Below are 15,060 nucleotides of genomic sequence, written 5' to 3'. Positions count from 1 at the left end.
ACTGGGCCCGTAGTATAGCTAACCGACCAGTGCCGAGGTGCAGATGAAAATGGCACCACCCCATGCCGGCAATAAGATGGCATAAGTAACCATTTGGAATTGGTGCTAGGCTCATAGGACTTGGATCCAAATACAGACTATTATGAGCAATGCTCCCTCATCTAGCCATAGCCATATGTAAATAGCCGATACATTTGATAGAAGTATAAAGCTGTAAAAGCGGCACCAGATCGCACCGGAAACTTACCTGGAGCTGAAGCTAATCTAGTCCCAATGTAGACTAGTCTAGACTGACCCAGTGTGGTGCCTCACTCTTCAGGCAACCGCATAGCTTATCGCGATACTTGTTCAATCACCCCGAGGTCGCTGGCCTTTCTATCGGCATTTTGCCTTGCTGCAATATGGCATCGGACGGTCCCGATCCCCAGAGCCTGAAATCATGGCAGGATGCATTCCAATACCCAATTCCCACAGTGCGCCGCGTGGAGCAAGAACTCCGTCGGGACATTGCGAGCAATAAGGAGAAGCTCCGGGCTCTTGTTGGGCATGTCGTACCGAACCTCATATTCATTCATAGCTAACCGCGATTGCTTTCATAGTACCCGATACCGAGAGCTTGTTGGTACTGCCGAGACAATCGTGGTTATGAGCCGCAATATGGAGGATGTGGATGCTAGCCTAGGCGACATCGGACGGCGATGCAATCCACGACTGGTGGGCAAGAAGTATGCGCACTTGAACCAGATCAATAACGAGACGACGGATCAGGGTATGGTTTGGGTATGGAATAACTATCTGAACGGGTCAGCTGATATGAAGCTTAGATGCGGCAAAGCGCGCTCTCGGAGCTCAGCTTGCACTACTTCATCGGTGCTCGGTGCTAATATCGAAGATGTTGAGAAAGCGAGGCTCGCCGCTGCTGGTAGCGAAGCTGTTGGTCATCTCTCGCCTCCTTCATAAACATCTGTCCGAGCAGAAGTCTGCGCCGCCGTTTCTGGAGACACTGCGCAATCAGCTTGCTTCGCTCCGTCGCGGTCTCCGGAGCCGGATTGATAAACGTATGGCCAGTGCCAAGTCAACTACTGAGGAAATTATCGAAGCCCTAGCCGCATACTGCTTGTCCACGAGTTCTTCGTCGGATGACGCTGTTGTATACTACCACAAGATTCGCTTGGACGTTATTGCGGCGCAGCTAGATGATGTCAGAGCTTCAGGAGAAGGCATATTAGCTGCCTTGCGTCTTTATGTCCAGACTCTACAGGTGTCCAAAACACTACTTTCCCGTCGGTTCACCGATGTGCTGGGCAAACTGAAATCTCGACCCCTGCTCACCGACCCGGACATTCGCAATCTTGACGACCTTTCAATTGATGTGTTGGGTCGCTGGGTTACTACAGATATTATCAACTTTACACCGTGGATCAAGGTCAATGAACAATCCAAACAAGACACAGAGCGGACGATCAAGAAATGGTCAAAGGGCGCTTTCGAGGAATTTGTGCGCCGCGGTCAAGCTAGTCTCACGACCTGGGTGGACTTCTCGCAGCTGCTTCAACTTCGCAAAGAAACGTTGGACCTCTGGCTTTGCTCTTGGAGCTCTACACCTACCCATTCAACGTTGCAGGTTTTAGAAGGCCTCAGGGCCGTGTTCAACAGCCGGCTCACGGGCATATTATCTGACAAATCCAAGGATCTGGAAACATTTGGTCAAGCTGTCACATCTGCGGTCTCAAATTGGGGCGTAGCCCATGGTGATGCTCAGTCCTTGTGGGACCACGAACTGATCTCGCTTGATTACTCTAATGGTGCAGCTTCTTTCAAAGAGTCTGTCACCGATAGGCTACTCGGGCGAGATGCATGCATATCTACTGTAACGGAGAAATACCGAGCCTGGCTTATCACTATCGAAAGCCTCAGGGATTCTGTTTACGCCGTACGAGATGTTCGATGGCCTGACATGGTCGATGAAGCCACGGATGAGAATCTTGACATCGACATTGCAGCAGTCCTGAATGAGGACGATCCAAAGATTCTGTGGGATGCTCTTGAAGCAGCTGTTCGGCAGGCCTTTAATGCTCTCCAGACATCATTTAGTGAGGCGTTCGCATCTATCCGGGAATCAGATCGAGGCGACAAGGTTGCATTCATGCTGAAACTCATTCGACTGGTTCGGAGGGATCTCCCGCATGAATTCGTTCCCAGAGATACGGAATTCTCAAAAGACATTGTTCCTGGACTGCAAGAAATACTTGCGGCAGAGGTTATCGCGGCTACCCGGCCTTTATACTTCGTGGCCTCGGTGAACCCCCGTACTAAGACGCTAGCTGGAAGGACGCTATGGGAAGGCAACCCTGAGCTTCCTATTCAGCCATCACCCTCAACATTCAAGTTCATGCGCAAGATGGTGGACTCTATGGATCGGCATGGCCATGGAGTTTGGGATATGTCTACCGTCTATGTTCTTCACAATGCTCTTCAGAAAGAGGTCTCGGAACGTATTTCCACATACCTCAGCGACATGGAGTCCCCGGCAGAACAGCCTAAACCGGAGAACGAAGACGAAACACCAGTCCAGAATGGGGACGACCAGTCTGGTGGCTCAGGCGACGCACATCTTCATGATGCCGCTCTGCAATTATACTTCGACAATATTCTCCTGAACAGCGCAACTACCAACAAAGAAACGCAGCAAAGTCCACTGCAGGAAGTTGCAGAGAAGCTTCGAAAGAGCTTTGGACCTGAGGGGGAATCAATCAGCAAGACCCTGGATCAGAGAGCACATGAGTACTGGCACCGGACACGGCTGCTGTTTGGGTTACTAGCGGTTGAGACTGTTTAGAAGCAGCATACATCATGTAAATATAGCATCATAGACCATCATCATAGATGACTCTTGGACGGCATCGTACTCCGTATACCGTTTCCGCGGGGGGCTTCACCGCTTACGTCACGGCACGCCTCGGGCTGTCGTTGGCCGCGGGAAAAATGCCCACCGGACCGGTCTGGGCTCGAGCTTCATCCGGTCAACTACAACTGACTCACCTGCTCAATTTCTCTGCTGTCAGTTCGGTTTCAATCCCACGAGAGCCATCGCCGGTGTCATAACTCACGATGGCGTCTCCACGACTCCCGTTCCTTTACCCGAATTTGATGCGCGCGGTCAAGTCCTGCGAACCGTCCACGTATCGCTCCCTCCGCGTGCCCTCGAATGCCCGCCCAACCCGGAGTTCGCGAGCGCCCTTCCACACCACTCGACACCGTGCCCAAGGCTCTATACAACGACGATATGGTCCGGCTGTCGAACCTAATATCCCTCCGCCGTCGCGACCAAAGGATGACTCCACCTCGAGCTTAAACGAGGAATCTAGCTCCAAATCGCCATCGGAGAAGACGAGTGATGCTGCCTCCACGCCGGAACAAGCCCAGTCAGAGTCTCAGGGGCAGTCTAAGCTATCTGAAGCAACAGAAGATTCCTCCGCTGCTTTCAAGCAATCGGAAGGCGACAAAGGAGCACAGTTGATTGAGAACAGGAATCCGAATGAGGAAGCAAGAGAGCCTCAGGAGGAAGAGGAGGAAGAGGAAGCTGCTACACCGGAAATCGTCGAAGCAAAGCAACCACAGCAGAAACCAAAAGTTGACGAACAGCCCATTGAAGAAACACCCAAATCTCCACTGCTAGACGGGAATCCGCTGGAAGGCGTCCTCCACATGCCCTCCCCCTCTTCCTACCTCACACCCTCAACAGCGCCTCATAACCAACCCCCGCATATGGGCCCACCACCCTACGTGCACCATTTCGATACCTACTCACTCGTCCAAGATCTCGCAAAGGGCGGCTTCACAGACAAGCAATCCATTACGATCATGAAAGGCGTCCGCCAGATTCTCCAGAACAACCTCGACTTCGCCAAACAAAACCTCACCTCCAAATCCGACGTCGAGAACGAAACCTATCTCTTCCAAGCAGCCTGCTCAGAGCTCCAATCGAGCTTACAGACCGCTCGCAATTCAGAGATCCAGCGCCAGCGCACGTCTAGGACAGCACTAGAACACGAGGCCGATATTCTGTCGCAGCGCACAAACCAGGAACTTTCCGGTTTGAAGGATGATATCAAGGGTATGTTCAATGACCATAAAATGACGGTGAGGGAGTTGCAGCGGAGCATCGATACGTCAGTGCAAGAGCTCAATTACAAGATCACGGTCTCGTTGAACAGTGATAGCAAGAGTGAGATTGAGGGGTTGAGGTGGATTCTTACCCGGAGAGCTGCGTTGGCAATTGCAACCAGTGCTTGTATGTTCTCCTGTTTTTTTCTTCCGTTACGTACACATCCACTAACAGTGTCGTAGTCATGATTCTTGTCTTCCTCCGCTACTCATCTACTCAACGAGCCGCCCAGATTGGCGCTGAGAAGAAGAAGCAGGAAGCCCCTCCCAAAGAACCGACAGAGTCCCGCACGCCTGCTGTGTTGGCCACGCCTGGTCCTCAGGACGTTGTTCCTGTGGCGCATCTGAGCGAATCTCTTGGCTAGATGCTGAGATATCGACACAGCCAACTCCGGCAGCTCTCTTCCTTGTACATTATATCTCTTAAGCATGTTACGGATACATTATAGACTTGAGACTTTTTTTAGACTTCACTGAGAGTTGCAGTTTGATCACGCCTGGCCGGTTTTTTCCTTCATATTTCAGTGGTTAAGCATTCCCTATGTGATTTTTTTGAGTCAATTTCTCTACCTATGCATACTATTGCTTGAAAACATTATTGATACCCACGACACTTATTAGCATTCAAAGTCAAGGTTTGTGATGTTTGATCCGGAAGCTCCAATGCACAAAAAGGCGAGATATATATATATATAATGGTATAAAAATAGAATCATAAACACAACACATAAAGTAGAAGAGCCACATTACTTCCTCACCTCATAACTCATGCATACCTAGAAATCAAACCGCAGCGCAATACTCGGCATACTCTGCTGCCCACCTCCGTTCTGCGCCTCCTGCGGCCGCCCCGCGGTACCGCCACCACCAACATTACCGCTTCGTAGAACCTCTTCAAGGAGCGACTTCTGAACAGGATTCATCGAGCCAACGAGCGTCCTGAAGATAATCTGGTCGGTCTTCGCTAGCTCGAGGAGGTACACAGCTGTCTCGGCGTAAACGGGTGAGCCCTCGCGTTTAGCGCGCGCAAGGAGACACGAAATGACCAGGGAGATGGCTGTTGATGTTTCTTCTGAGGCGAAGATCGTTGCGCTCGGCATGGTCACGCAAGAGACTAGCGTGCGCGCAATGATGGTTCGTGAGTTCTCCGGGTCGTTGGGGATTTCTCCTGACTCAGCTGGTGTGCCGACGAGGAAGGAAATAAGCCTTGGGATCAGATAGCGGGCGATGACTTGATCAGTGGGTGATTTAGTAGTCGGTGAGAGGAGGATCGAGCGGATACAGCCCGCCGCAACGCTAGCGAGGCCGACGTCCTGGAGGCAATCGAGGAGTTCGTTGAGGATTTGAGGGAGAATAGGGTCATGCGGGGGAATGAGGTGGCCACCAGTTGTTAGGAGGATGGTGATTGTGAGGAGAGTATTTTTGGCGCAGGGGAGGGAGGACTCGGACTCGCGGCGCTGGGCAATTGTGAGGGTTGTTAGGAAGCGGACGAGACAGCCGCGGAGTTGGTGGGAGACGACGGTGCGGTTTTCTTCCTGGTTCTCCGGACTGAGGCTGGTATCTTCCTGGTTACTGATGCTTAGGATGAAGTGTTTGAATGTGGGAAGGGCTTGCGGGACGACTTCCTGCTGGCAGAGCCCTGTGGCGAGGATAGTGCTGAAGATGTGGAGGATGCATGCGTTAAGGTCGTTTCGAATGATGGATGGGAATATCGAGGCAACGTTGACTAGAGAGGAAAGGGAGAGGCGGATGAGCGACAGCGCGTCATCTGAACCCACGTTAAAACGTGCTATCGTAGTGGATTCTCGGAGGTTAGGTAGGAGGCCGGCAAGGACGAGGATGATGCTCCGCGTTAGCTCAAACAGCTGTTCAATATCATCCGAGAGATGGTCGCTGCGGTCTTCACCACCTTTCGCAGAAGGGTGGTCTAAGGCAAGGTTTCGCGCTATCTCCACAATGACATTCTGAACGGCAGTCCCTTCGGTCAACGCAAGCCGGTCTAGACTGTCCATTGTTTCAGAGAAGATGGCATCTTGGTAGATAGCGTTACCCGAGATTATGGGTCTCAGGATTCTCTTGAGAGCCTGGAGAATCTCCATTCTCTGCGAGGCCGACGTTGACTGGTCAACGAGGGCTTCAAACGCCAACCCGAAAAGCACGAAAAAGAATGCAACAGGTTCATCACGGTAATTAATATCATCGCCCTTCCCCTTTGGTTCTTCGCTGATGGGTTTATCCTCTTCTTCGGGCTTCTCCCGCTCCTCGATCTGTGCCTTGCCGTCTAGAGCATCGAAAACAAAGTCAATATCCCTCTCCACGAGGCCAGCAATAGCATCAACAAGGCTCAACCAAGTTTCTTGATAGAACTGCAGGCACACTTAGCATATACCGACAAACTGGAAACAGGGTCCTCACTTTGAGAAGAGTCTCCCGGTTAAGAGCGGCATAAACTTCGTCCAAATCACCGCTCTCTGGACCAGTTCCAAGGCTGCCCGAGATATCCGGCTCAAAGCGAAGCCGGGCATACTCTTGAAGAGAAGCTAGCCAAAGGGGAGTAAGCTTCAGCAGGTATGGCTGAACAACCTGATTGAGATACTCGTGCTCAATGCTTGCAATCTGAAGCCGTGCCCAAGCTGCATACAACGCCATCTTGACCATGACTTTTGCATTGGAGTTGAGGCCTTTGAGATCTCCTATCTCGGTGGTATCGGGGTTCGCAGAAAAGTTCTCGAGGCCTAGCACTAAGAGCTTCAAGATCCTTCCCATTCGCTCCACATTAGTCACTATACCAGTTGCAATAAAGGTGGCAGACACATTGATCGCCTCCGATGCAAGCTCAGGCGAAGAATCTGCAGCAAAGGCCGGAGTCAGAGCCGACCCAATCTGAGCCTGATACTGCTCAAGTAGAGAGGCTTCTGCAAAGTCCGGATCGGGTGTTTTGCCAAACATCTAGAAGTTAAATCAGATAAGAATTATAAATGGCAGAGGACATGATTACCTTCAGAACTTGGTCGAGGATCTTCAAACCCCAAACACGCAGTTCAACCACGTTCGCGGTTGATGCAGAGAACGCCATCCTAACGATATCCCCGACCTTTTGCTGGAGAGCCAACTCCGCGGGAATCGTCTGATCTGGCAGAATCGCTTCCTGCACCAACTCCAACAATTCACTCAGACAGCCCATAACGAAGTTCCGAGTTTGCCATTTCAGAAGCTCCTGACCGGCAACAGCATCTCCCGTGCTATCGTCCGGACCAGCACCTGCAATCGCAGACGCAAAGCCGGCGACTTCATCATCCGGTAGGTCAGTAGCTGTGGGCTTTATTGCGGATATGGGCGGCAAGTCTTCGACTTTAAGGCGCGTCTTTGTTAGGGTGTCATGGCAGCGTTGAATCCAGAGCTCGGTCTCAGTTAGTGCAGTCTGTTGCAGCCAATCCCGGATCATGCTCTTCAGGATAGCGTTATTAGGAGTGTCATCAAATGCAAGCCAGATCCCTTCCTCCAGAGCGGGAGTCGCTGCTTCGATGACAGCGGTTGCGTCTCGCTTCATCAAGTTCGTTAAGCCTCGAATAGCCACGTCTCTCATCAAAGCATCCTGAGCAGAAAGCTCGTTCTGCAGGCGCTTGACGTATCCAGAGAAGTCCACGTACCCCGGCGCATATAGCGACAAGTGATCAAGGCACCTTGAGCTCTCAGTTACCAATGCAGAATTCTCCTCCAGCTGAAACTGCCGTAAAAGCGTGAGGATCAGGCTTCGCGTTTTAGCAATATCCTGTAGATCGGGACCCAAAACGTTGATCAAAGAGTCAATGCAGCGACTAATTACCACAGGGGTAAGGAAAGACATCTCAATGTTGGACGTAGCGAGAGATTCGGCCTCTTCGTTATGGGTATCAGCATTGTATAGCTGAGCCAGCATTCCAAGAGTGCTTGAGACGAAGGGAGAAAAAGTCAAGCCCGCAGAGTTGGCCACCTTTTCAAGACCACCAAGAGCCCAGAAATGAACAACCGGATGAGAGTCATTACAGAGCGACATCAAGACCCCAACAATGGTCTTCAGGTGCAGACCGGCTGCCATGCCACCGATCTGAGCATGGATGCAGCCCAACGCAGCGGCACAGCCTGCACGTGCATTTGGTTCCCTATTCGCAACGATAGTGTCGACCACCCAGTTGATCTGGGCGTTAGTGAAGGAATTTCCTGAGTTCTCGCATAAGCGTCCAAGTGCCTCGACACCAACTGTCCGCACAATTGGGTCAGGATCAAGGACAAATTTCTAACATAATTAGTCTTGACTTCACAGGGTTGCCAGCATCAACTTAGGAGATTGTACCTGAATAAGCTCCTGCATGACCTTCTCTGTTGTAGGGCTAAGCTTGCCAACGGTTGGACCACTCTCCTTCACAGCGACCTTTAGGGTATGAAGCAGCGCCACGGATATGTTGACGACCATAGCCGCTTTGCGCCCAGGATTGCGCTGCAAGCCTGTTGAAGAGAGATAGGTCGCAATCTGTTCGACGCTACTTTCTTGGACCTTTGGTGCATGCAACCCGAGAGCAACTGAGAACAGCTCGATCGCAGCATTTACTACACCAGTCGAGTGTGGATCGGCAGAAAGACGGTCTCCTCGCCTTGCGGAGTAAAGCAGGACTGAATCATTCTCACTGGCGTCGCAAATAGGGAATATCAACTGCGACGGTCAATTGGTGATTTGAAGATCGATGTTGCAATTACTTACGGTATCATCCACAACCTGGTCCATTGATTCGATAGCCGACCAGGCTGGACCACTCTCACCCTCATGCTTCCCTGAGAGAGTTGCCCTCACGTAATCCCTTGCTAAGCCTGTTACTCCGAACCCGAAGTTATCACTCAGGTCCCAGAGATTCTCAAACTGCGCGGTTGACGCTGCGATTGAACTCTCTAAAGGACTAGACTGGGTGGCATCCGGGTCAGCAAAAGATGAGATTGCCAAGCTCAGAAGACTCGACTGCGAGATCACATCTGCGTGGCTGAGCGGATGGGCATGGAGAAGTTTCGCGAAACATTGGAGGACACGCCGTCGGACCATAGTCTCGATATCGTGTAGTTGCAAGGAGGGGTGGAGACGCTGCGATATATCCATCGTCGACTTTTGTCGCGGGATCTCGTCGATAAATTCAACGGTGTTTTGCAGCATAGCGGCGATTCTTCTTGCCCCGTCCGCAGTTATCATCTTGCCATTGAACTCCATGAATGCAAGTAGTGCCCCGAGGGCGCATTCCCTGACATGTGCCAGAAAACTCATCTCTAGATAGCCCTTCTTAGCAGAGTTCTCTTGACTCAAGTGCTTCGGTAGAGCATTCTTCCACAGCAACATAAGCTGAGAAAGATGAATCTTCACAAAGCTAGGTCCGAGTGGCATCAACCCTCCAATTAGGATCCAAGCCACCTGAATCTGCGTACTGGCAGCACGCAACTCAGAGTTGCTGCTGGTCTTCAAGAGATCTGTAGCTTGAGTGAACACACGAGAGTAAATCTCGACGGAACCATAAAGTGGCTGCAATCGAGATGTACTCAGCATCGCAGACATGCCATTGGCATAGCCAACACAGCGGCGTGGAGACTGCCGTGGAGTCGACAGCTGCGAGACTTCGCGATTGAGACTATTCAGGCAGATTGTCACGCATGACAATAGCTGAAATGGGCAGGCAAGGACAAATATCCGTAGACAGTGCGCCGCGTGGATTTGCACAGTATAGCTAGGATGAGCGAGTACTTGGAGCAACGCATCACGGCAACTCTCGGCTAGGGAAACAAAGGCAGAGCCCAGCGAAGAAATTAGGGAAGAGAGGGCATTCAAAGCACTGGTCAGCGTGTACTTGCTAGGCTCGCGACGCTCCTGGATAACCTGCGGATAGTCCTTGAGCACCTCGTTGATGAGCCATTTCGCTGCAGTGAGACGACTATTCTCTCGGAGGGAATCACGGCCAATAGTTTCCTCCAGAATACTCCCAACAACCTTCCTCGTCATAAGCAATCGGAAACGATTGTATGTCACCGTCGGGTGGTTCAGAAGATCAAACAGTAGGTGATTAGCGATCTGGTCATACCGCTCTTCCACAAGCTTCTCGCCCAAGATGCGTAGAACGTGCTTGTAACAAACCGCAATCCCCGCTCGTGCTCGGTTGGATGTTGTGCTCCGGAGATACTGTGTTGACAACTGCTTCAGGAGGTCTGGGAGTAAGAAGTATAGCCGAGACTCTGACTTCTTGGGGGCTGAAGAAGACTCGGAGATCTCGGCCTCATCCTCATCCTCTCCCGGCCTAGGGCCAGGCTTCTTCGATTGCCTTTTTGCCTTCTTGGGTTTCGGAGCAGGCATAATCCTAGCATCCTTTGCGTGCAGTTTCGTGAGTGCCCTGGCGAGACAAGCTGCGGCGGCGTGTCGAACGGGTGCCAACGGGCTGTCGATAACCTTCCATACAACTGCCTTCAATGTCTCGAAGTCGTTCGCGTTATCGAAATAAGGTGTCGTATGGAGCAGTTGTTCAAGACAGCGACAGGCATGGACCTGTACGAACGTTGACTTATCACCCGTGGCGGCATTGCGCGCCTGCTTCCAGATATCTCGGGCGGTGCCTTCATCCACCGGAACCCCAGTGCCACAGACTACCTTGCGCAACACAGCAAATACGGATCCTCGACAGCCCGTATGATTACTAGAAGGCTTCAACAGCTTCAGTAGACTTGTGACGACAGCGCCAGACTGAGCGAAGACGCTCTCCCCCGCCGTAGCAAAGACGTCACCCAAGCAATGAGCCGCAGCGAACTTGGTCCGAAGATCTGCTTCATTCTTGCCCGCATTCAGCACGGCTAGCAGGTCGGTGACGGTCTCAAACAATATCCCACGGTCTCCCTTGCTGAATATAGCGCCGAAGCATCGCCCGAGATTGTTGCGGATAACTCGTGTGATCGTCGGTGAGGTGAGGGTCAGGACCTTGAACAACTCCTTCTTCAAGAATTTCTGCTCCGCGGAGACCTGAGCTTTATCGAGAGCGGAAATGTGCTGCACCAGATCGGAGGTGAAGGTTAGGAGGTAGAGGTCCTGCTGTTCGGAGGGCAGCGCATGGAGCTTGGTGATGTTGAGCTCCGCACGAGGGGTCGCATCGTTGCTAGTATTGTTGTCGGAGGATGACCTGGCCACCTCCGCTGAAGACATTGGGTATCGACTGGGCCAACCAGGGTATCTCCCATAGACAGCTCCCCGGAGAGATGGAGTAAGCGAGAACTAAGACAATGAAGTAGGAATGAAGCTTCAAGAGTATCTCCTTAACGGTGTCCACCTCACAGTCCGGGGAGCAGCGCGGACAAACAGTCGGACCGGCTCCACATTCTATACCCATCGGCCCATCCAGATCAAGGCGGTTCAGATATAGGTACGGCTGGTCTCAATGGCATCAATTGTGAGCAGGAGGCTCGTCCAGCAGCGTGCCTGCGCCAGGCAGGCCGGATGGGACCTTGTCCGCAGTTTTACGAGCGGACCGCCTCTATTTGCGGGACACAACCGGTGGTCGCAAATCAGGCACGACAAGGCGAAGAATGACAAGGCCAAGAGTAAGGAGCGGCAGATGGTCGCAAAGGAGATCAGTTCTTGTATCCAGAGTATGTTATTCTAGGAGTCTTCGACGCCTTTTTCTACTTATACTGATACCGTCCAGTGTGGGGACCGGATCCGAAATTCAACCCACGGCTTACCCTCGCCCTCTCGAACGCGAAACGCGCCGGAATCCCAAAGACAATCATTGAAGCAGCCATCGCTCGGGGTCAGGGTCTGAGTGTAACAGGCGAGGCGCTGGAACCAGTCACAATTGAAGCCATCCTACCACATTCCGTTGCGGCAGTGATCGAATGCTTAACGGAGAGCAAAGGGCGGCTCTTGCAGGATCTACGGCACGTCATCAAGGAAGCAGGCGGTACCGCGACTCCGACTGCATACCTCTTCGAGAAGAAGGGGCGGATAGCGTTTGAGAAGAAGGACGGTGTCAATGCAGACAATTGTCTGGATCAGGCTATCGAGGCGGGTGCCACGGATATCACAGCTGATGAGGGAGGGCGCATCATTGTTTTCACTGAGCCCACGGAGACCAAGAGCGTTGCGGAAAATCTTTCAAAGTTAGTTGGCCTAACTGTTGAGGAGCTTGAGATTATCTGGTCCCCAAACCAGGATACCTTGGTACAGCTGAAGGACGAGGAGCAGTTGCAAGAGATAGAGGATACATTGGCGCTCATTCGTGAAGAAGCTGGTGTCCGTGATATCTACCTAAACACAACGCAAGCGTTATGACCGTAGCTATGGGCTTGCTGCATTATCTGTGTAGAATGAGCTCACCCATGTACATTAGATATTAGATGCCTTACGACTTTAGACTAGAAAACTGTATATTATGACGCAACATACGCCTCCATATCCCGTCGTTCGCACCTTAACTAGTAAAGACTGGTTATATTCGAGCTTTTCTTCCAAGCGAGGAGTTACTCCTTTCGAAGGGCTTTCATGGTGGCGCGCATCAAGTTCCCAATACCGGTGCTTCCTGCGGAATCCATCCAGTCAAGCATCCGCACTCTGTAGTCCTGCCAGGTCATCTGAATCCCTCCGTCCTTCTCCAGCGCACTCAAAGCTCTCTGCGTCACAGGCTTCCGTAACTTCGGTTGAGCCTCTCCCAAATTATTTTCCCTCTCGATATCAGCAAAGTAAGAGGCAGACATATTGCACAGCGCGGCATGATGGCTCAATGAGAACAATGACCCAGTGGTGTAGGCGAAAGCTGACTCGCGGTTTTTTTTTCGGGCTTTGTCGTTAACTTCACGGAGATACTGCGTCAACGCGGTTATTGTAGCTGGCGGTATCAGGCAGCCCAGGGCGTTTGGATCGTCTGAGTTAAGGGCTCGATTCCGCCATACGAGGTTGCAGATGTCCATGATATATCCGTTGAACTGAGGCACGAGCTTCTCTGTCCAGAGAGGGTCTTTGGACTGGAGTGTCTCCGAATTCATAGACACCTCAAAAGAGGTTTTGTAGCTGCAGAGTATCGAGCTCATGCTGGAGATGACGAAACTCACCGGGGTGAAGATGAGGGTGTAGACTGACGGCGCAAGAGGAACGGTGAGTTGAATGTTCCCATTTGTAGGCGCGTGGGAGAACAAGTCTGCCAATGTGTAGTAAAAGCCTAAGACGGAGAGCGTACTCGGTCTATAGCTCCAATCCACGTCCGAAGGCTGCTCGAGTGGGCTCTCTAGGATAGAGGAGGCCAACAGTTCAGCGTGTAAGACAAGACGTTTCAAACGTTGTGACTGTTCAATGGTGTACGGCTCCGTCCTCAGTTTGACGCCCCATTGGCGGATAAGGACAGAGTAAAATTCAATCAGAGTCGCCTTAGAAGATGCCGTGTCTTCCAGAAATGCATCCTCGAGAGGCGCGAAGATCTCGCTCCGCAAGGCGTCATAGTCCCTGACAGGGAGATACTCAAGCAAGTCTAGTATTGACTGTCTGTTATCAAGACCGTTCCAAACCGGGAGATAAGACTTTAAGAAGGATAGGAAGGCCTCGGGGATAGTCTATGCTATAATTAGCACACGTGAAGAAAGAGCTCATGCGAAGTCGCACCTTCGTATACTGTGCGTAATTGACCGCGACATTCAGGACATAGCCTAGAGTCTCAACGCCTTCATCATCAAGACCTTGGGCGTACTCCATATGATCACTCAAGAAAGCTTGCAACCAATCGTTAAGACGACGGTTTGCAATTTCGGGTTGAGCTAGGAAGAGGTACTTCTGAGCCAGTCCGTCCGCGATGGTAGAGATGATCTGATTGGGCAGCTCAACCTTGTCAAGTTTCTCAATAAAGTGGTCAAAATTGCGTAGCTCCTCCAACGAGATGCGGTTCTGAGCAACTCGAGAAGTCTGTACATCAGGAACGACAGTCTCCACCTTGCTTCTCTTCACAAGGCCACGGTGTACCACCTGGAAGCTGGTAGATCCCATGCCCTGAGTTCGCTCTATGTTCATTTCCTGGATTTGCCGTGCGTGGCTCGTCCATTCGGGATCCGGGTGCTTGAAGAATAGGCCCTTCCTACCAGGATCACCGACAATGACATCGGGGTAATAGTTCTTGAAGACCCTTAGGAGAGAAATGAGCTCCCTGTCTTCACCACCAGAACTGCCAACCAGTTCCATCAGGGCCTGGATCCTGTAGGGCTTGACATGCTTTCGCCTGGTAATGAAGGAGAGAACGTGGCAAAGCTGTTTTCGCAGGCTGATCATATCAAGATGATTGAAGAGTACAGCGTAAAGTTTTGACAAATGGGACCGGTCGTCAAGAAAATCATGCACGAGAATTAGCCATCGTAACAACAGAGCCTGCGTAGCTGGACTCGGCTTATTCTTCGTCGGACCGAGACAGCATACGACCTGCGTGATCAACTTGGACGTTACCCTTTCAGACGGATATAGGTTTTTGATCAAAGTGGTGATTGTGCCCTGGTCTAAATGGTTGGGTCTCGTAAGGAGCTTCAACAGACGCTCGAGAGCAGCCTGGGGAATCCCGCTCTCATACGCGAATTCCGCTATTTGCTTCGCCAACTGTCCGGCGTCCGTATAACGCTGTCTCGGCGGCACGACAGCAACTGCAGTAGGTGTTCAGACAAATTTCTGACACGACGCGCTGGTAAGACGTACCTGCTTCTAGATGCTTGATTGCATCTACCAGATTGCTCGGCCTCAATTCATCTGGTACCGTATTAGCAGAGCTATCAACTTAGACATGAGTGACAACAAACCTCTTTCCGCGTCAGATGACATTTGTCAATTTGCCGGATCAAACTTCCTGCTTATATATAATTTGGGGATCTACACCA

The 15,060-nt window shown here is 51.5% G+C and overlaps 5 protein-coding genes across 5 annotated transcripts; 3 read left to right on the top strand and 2 right to left on the bottom strand.

Annotated features, from left to right (window-relative positions):
* Nucleotides 1–657: 657 nt before the first annotated feature.
* DSM5745_04206 (uncharacterized protein) lies at nt 658–2,839 on the top strand (the record flags this gene model as incomplete). The annotated part of the gene is made up of 2 exons (XM_026746222.1): nt 658–769; nt 825–2,839. The coding sequence occupies 2 exons, from the start codon at nt 658–660 to the stop codon at nt 2,837–2,839; spliced, it is 2,127 nt and encodes a 708-aa protein (XP_026605218.1).
* A 272-nt stretch (nt 2,840–3,111) lies between these two features.
* On the top strand, nt 3,112–4,532 carry DSM5745_04205 (CCDC90 family protein; the record flags this gene model as incomplete). Its single annotated transcript, XM_026746221.1, has 2 exons — nt 3,112–4,294; nt 4,351–4,532. The coding sequence occupies 2 exons, from the start codon at nt 3,112–3,114 to the stop codon at nt 4,530–4,532; spliced, it is 1,365 nt and encodes a 454-aa protein (XP_026605217.1).
* A 411-nt stretch (nt 4,533–4,943) lies between these two features.
* DSM5745_04204 (AP-1 complex accessory protein LAA1) lies at nt 4,944–11,365 on the bottom strand (the record flags this gene model as incomplete). Its single annotated transcript, XM_026746220.1, has 5 exons — nt 4,944–6,533; nt 6,583–7,116; nt 7,166–8,443; nt 8,501–8,857; nt 8,906–11,365. 5 exons carry the CDS (start codon nt 11,363–11,365, stop codon nt 4,944–4,946), a joined length of 6,219 nt encoding a protein of 2,072 aa, XP_026605216.1.
* Nucleotides 11,366–11,597: 232 nt separating this feature from the next.
* On the top strand, nt 11,598–12,490 carry DSM5745_04203 (post-initiation translation factor DPC29; the record flags this gene model as incomplete). Its single annotated transcript, XM_026746219.1, has 2 exons — nt 11,598–11,808; nt 11,865–12,490. The coding sequence occupies 2 exons, from the start codon at nt 11,598–11,600 to the stop codon at nt 12,488–12,490; spliced, it is 837 nt and encodes a 278-aa protein (XP_026605215.1).
* A 188-nt stretch (nt 12,491–12,678) lies between these two features.
* Nucleotides 12,679–15,004, bottom strand: DSM5745_04202 (Mis6 domain protein; the record flags this gene model as incomplete). The annotated part of the gene is made up of 4 exons (XM_026746218.1): nt 12,679–13,761; nt 13,811–14,829; nt 14,882–14,932; nt 14,983–15,004. The coding sequence occupies 4 exons, from the start codon at nt 15,002–15,004 to the stop codon at nt 12,679–12,681; spliced, it is 2,175 nt and encodes a 724-aa protein (XP_026605214.1).
* Between the last annotated feature and the right edge of the window lie 56 nt (nt 15,005–15,060).

The sequence above is a fragment of the Aspergillus mulundensis genome (genome assembly GCF_003369625.1).
Source record: "Aspergillus mulundensis strain DSM 5745 chromosome Unknown scaffold_3, whole genome shotgun sequence".
Taxonomy (NCBI): domain Eukaryota; kingdom Fungi; phylum Ascomycota; class Eurotiomycetes; order Eurotiales; family Aspergillaceae; genus Aspergillus; species Aspergillus mulundensis.
Note: the sequence above shows the minus strand (reverse complement) of the source record. Positions and strands in the feature narration are given on the sequence as shown.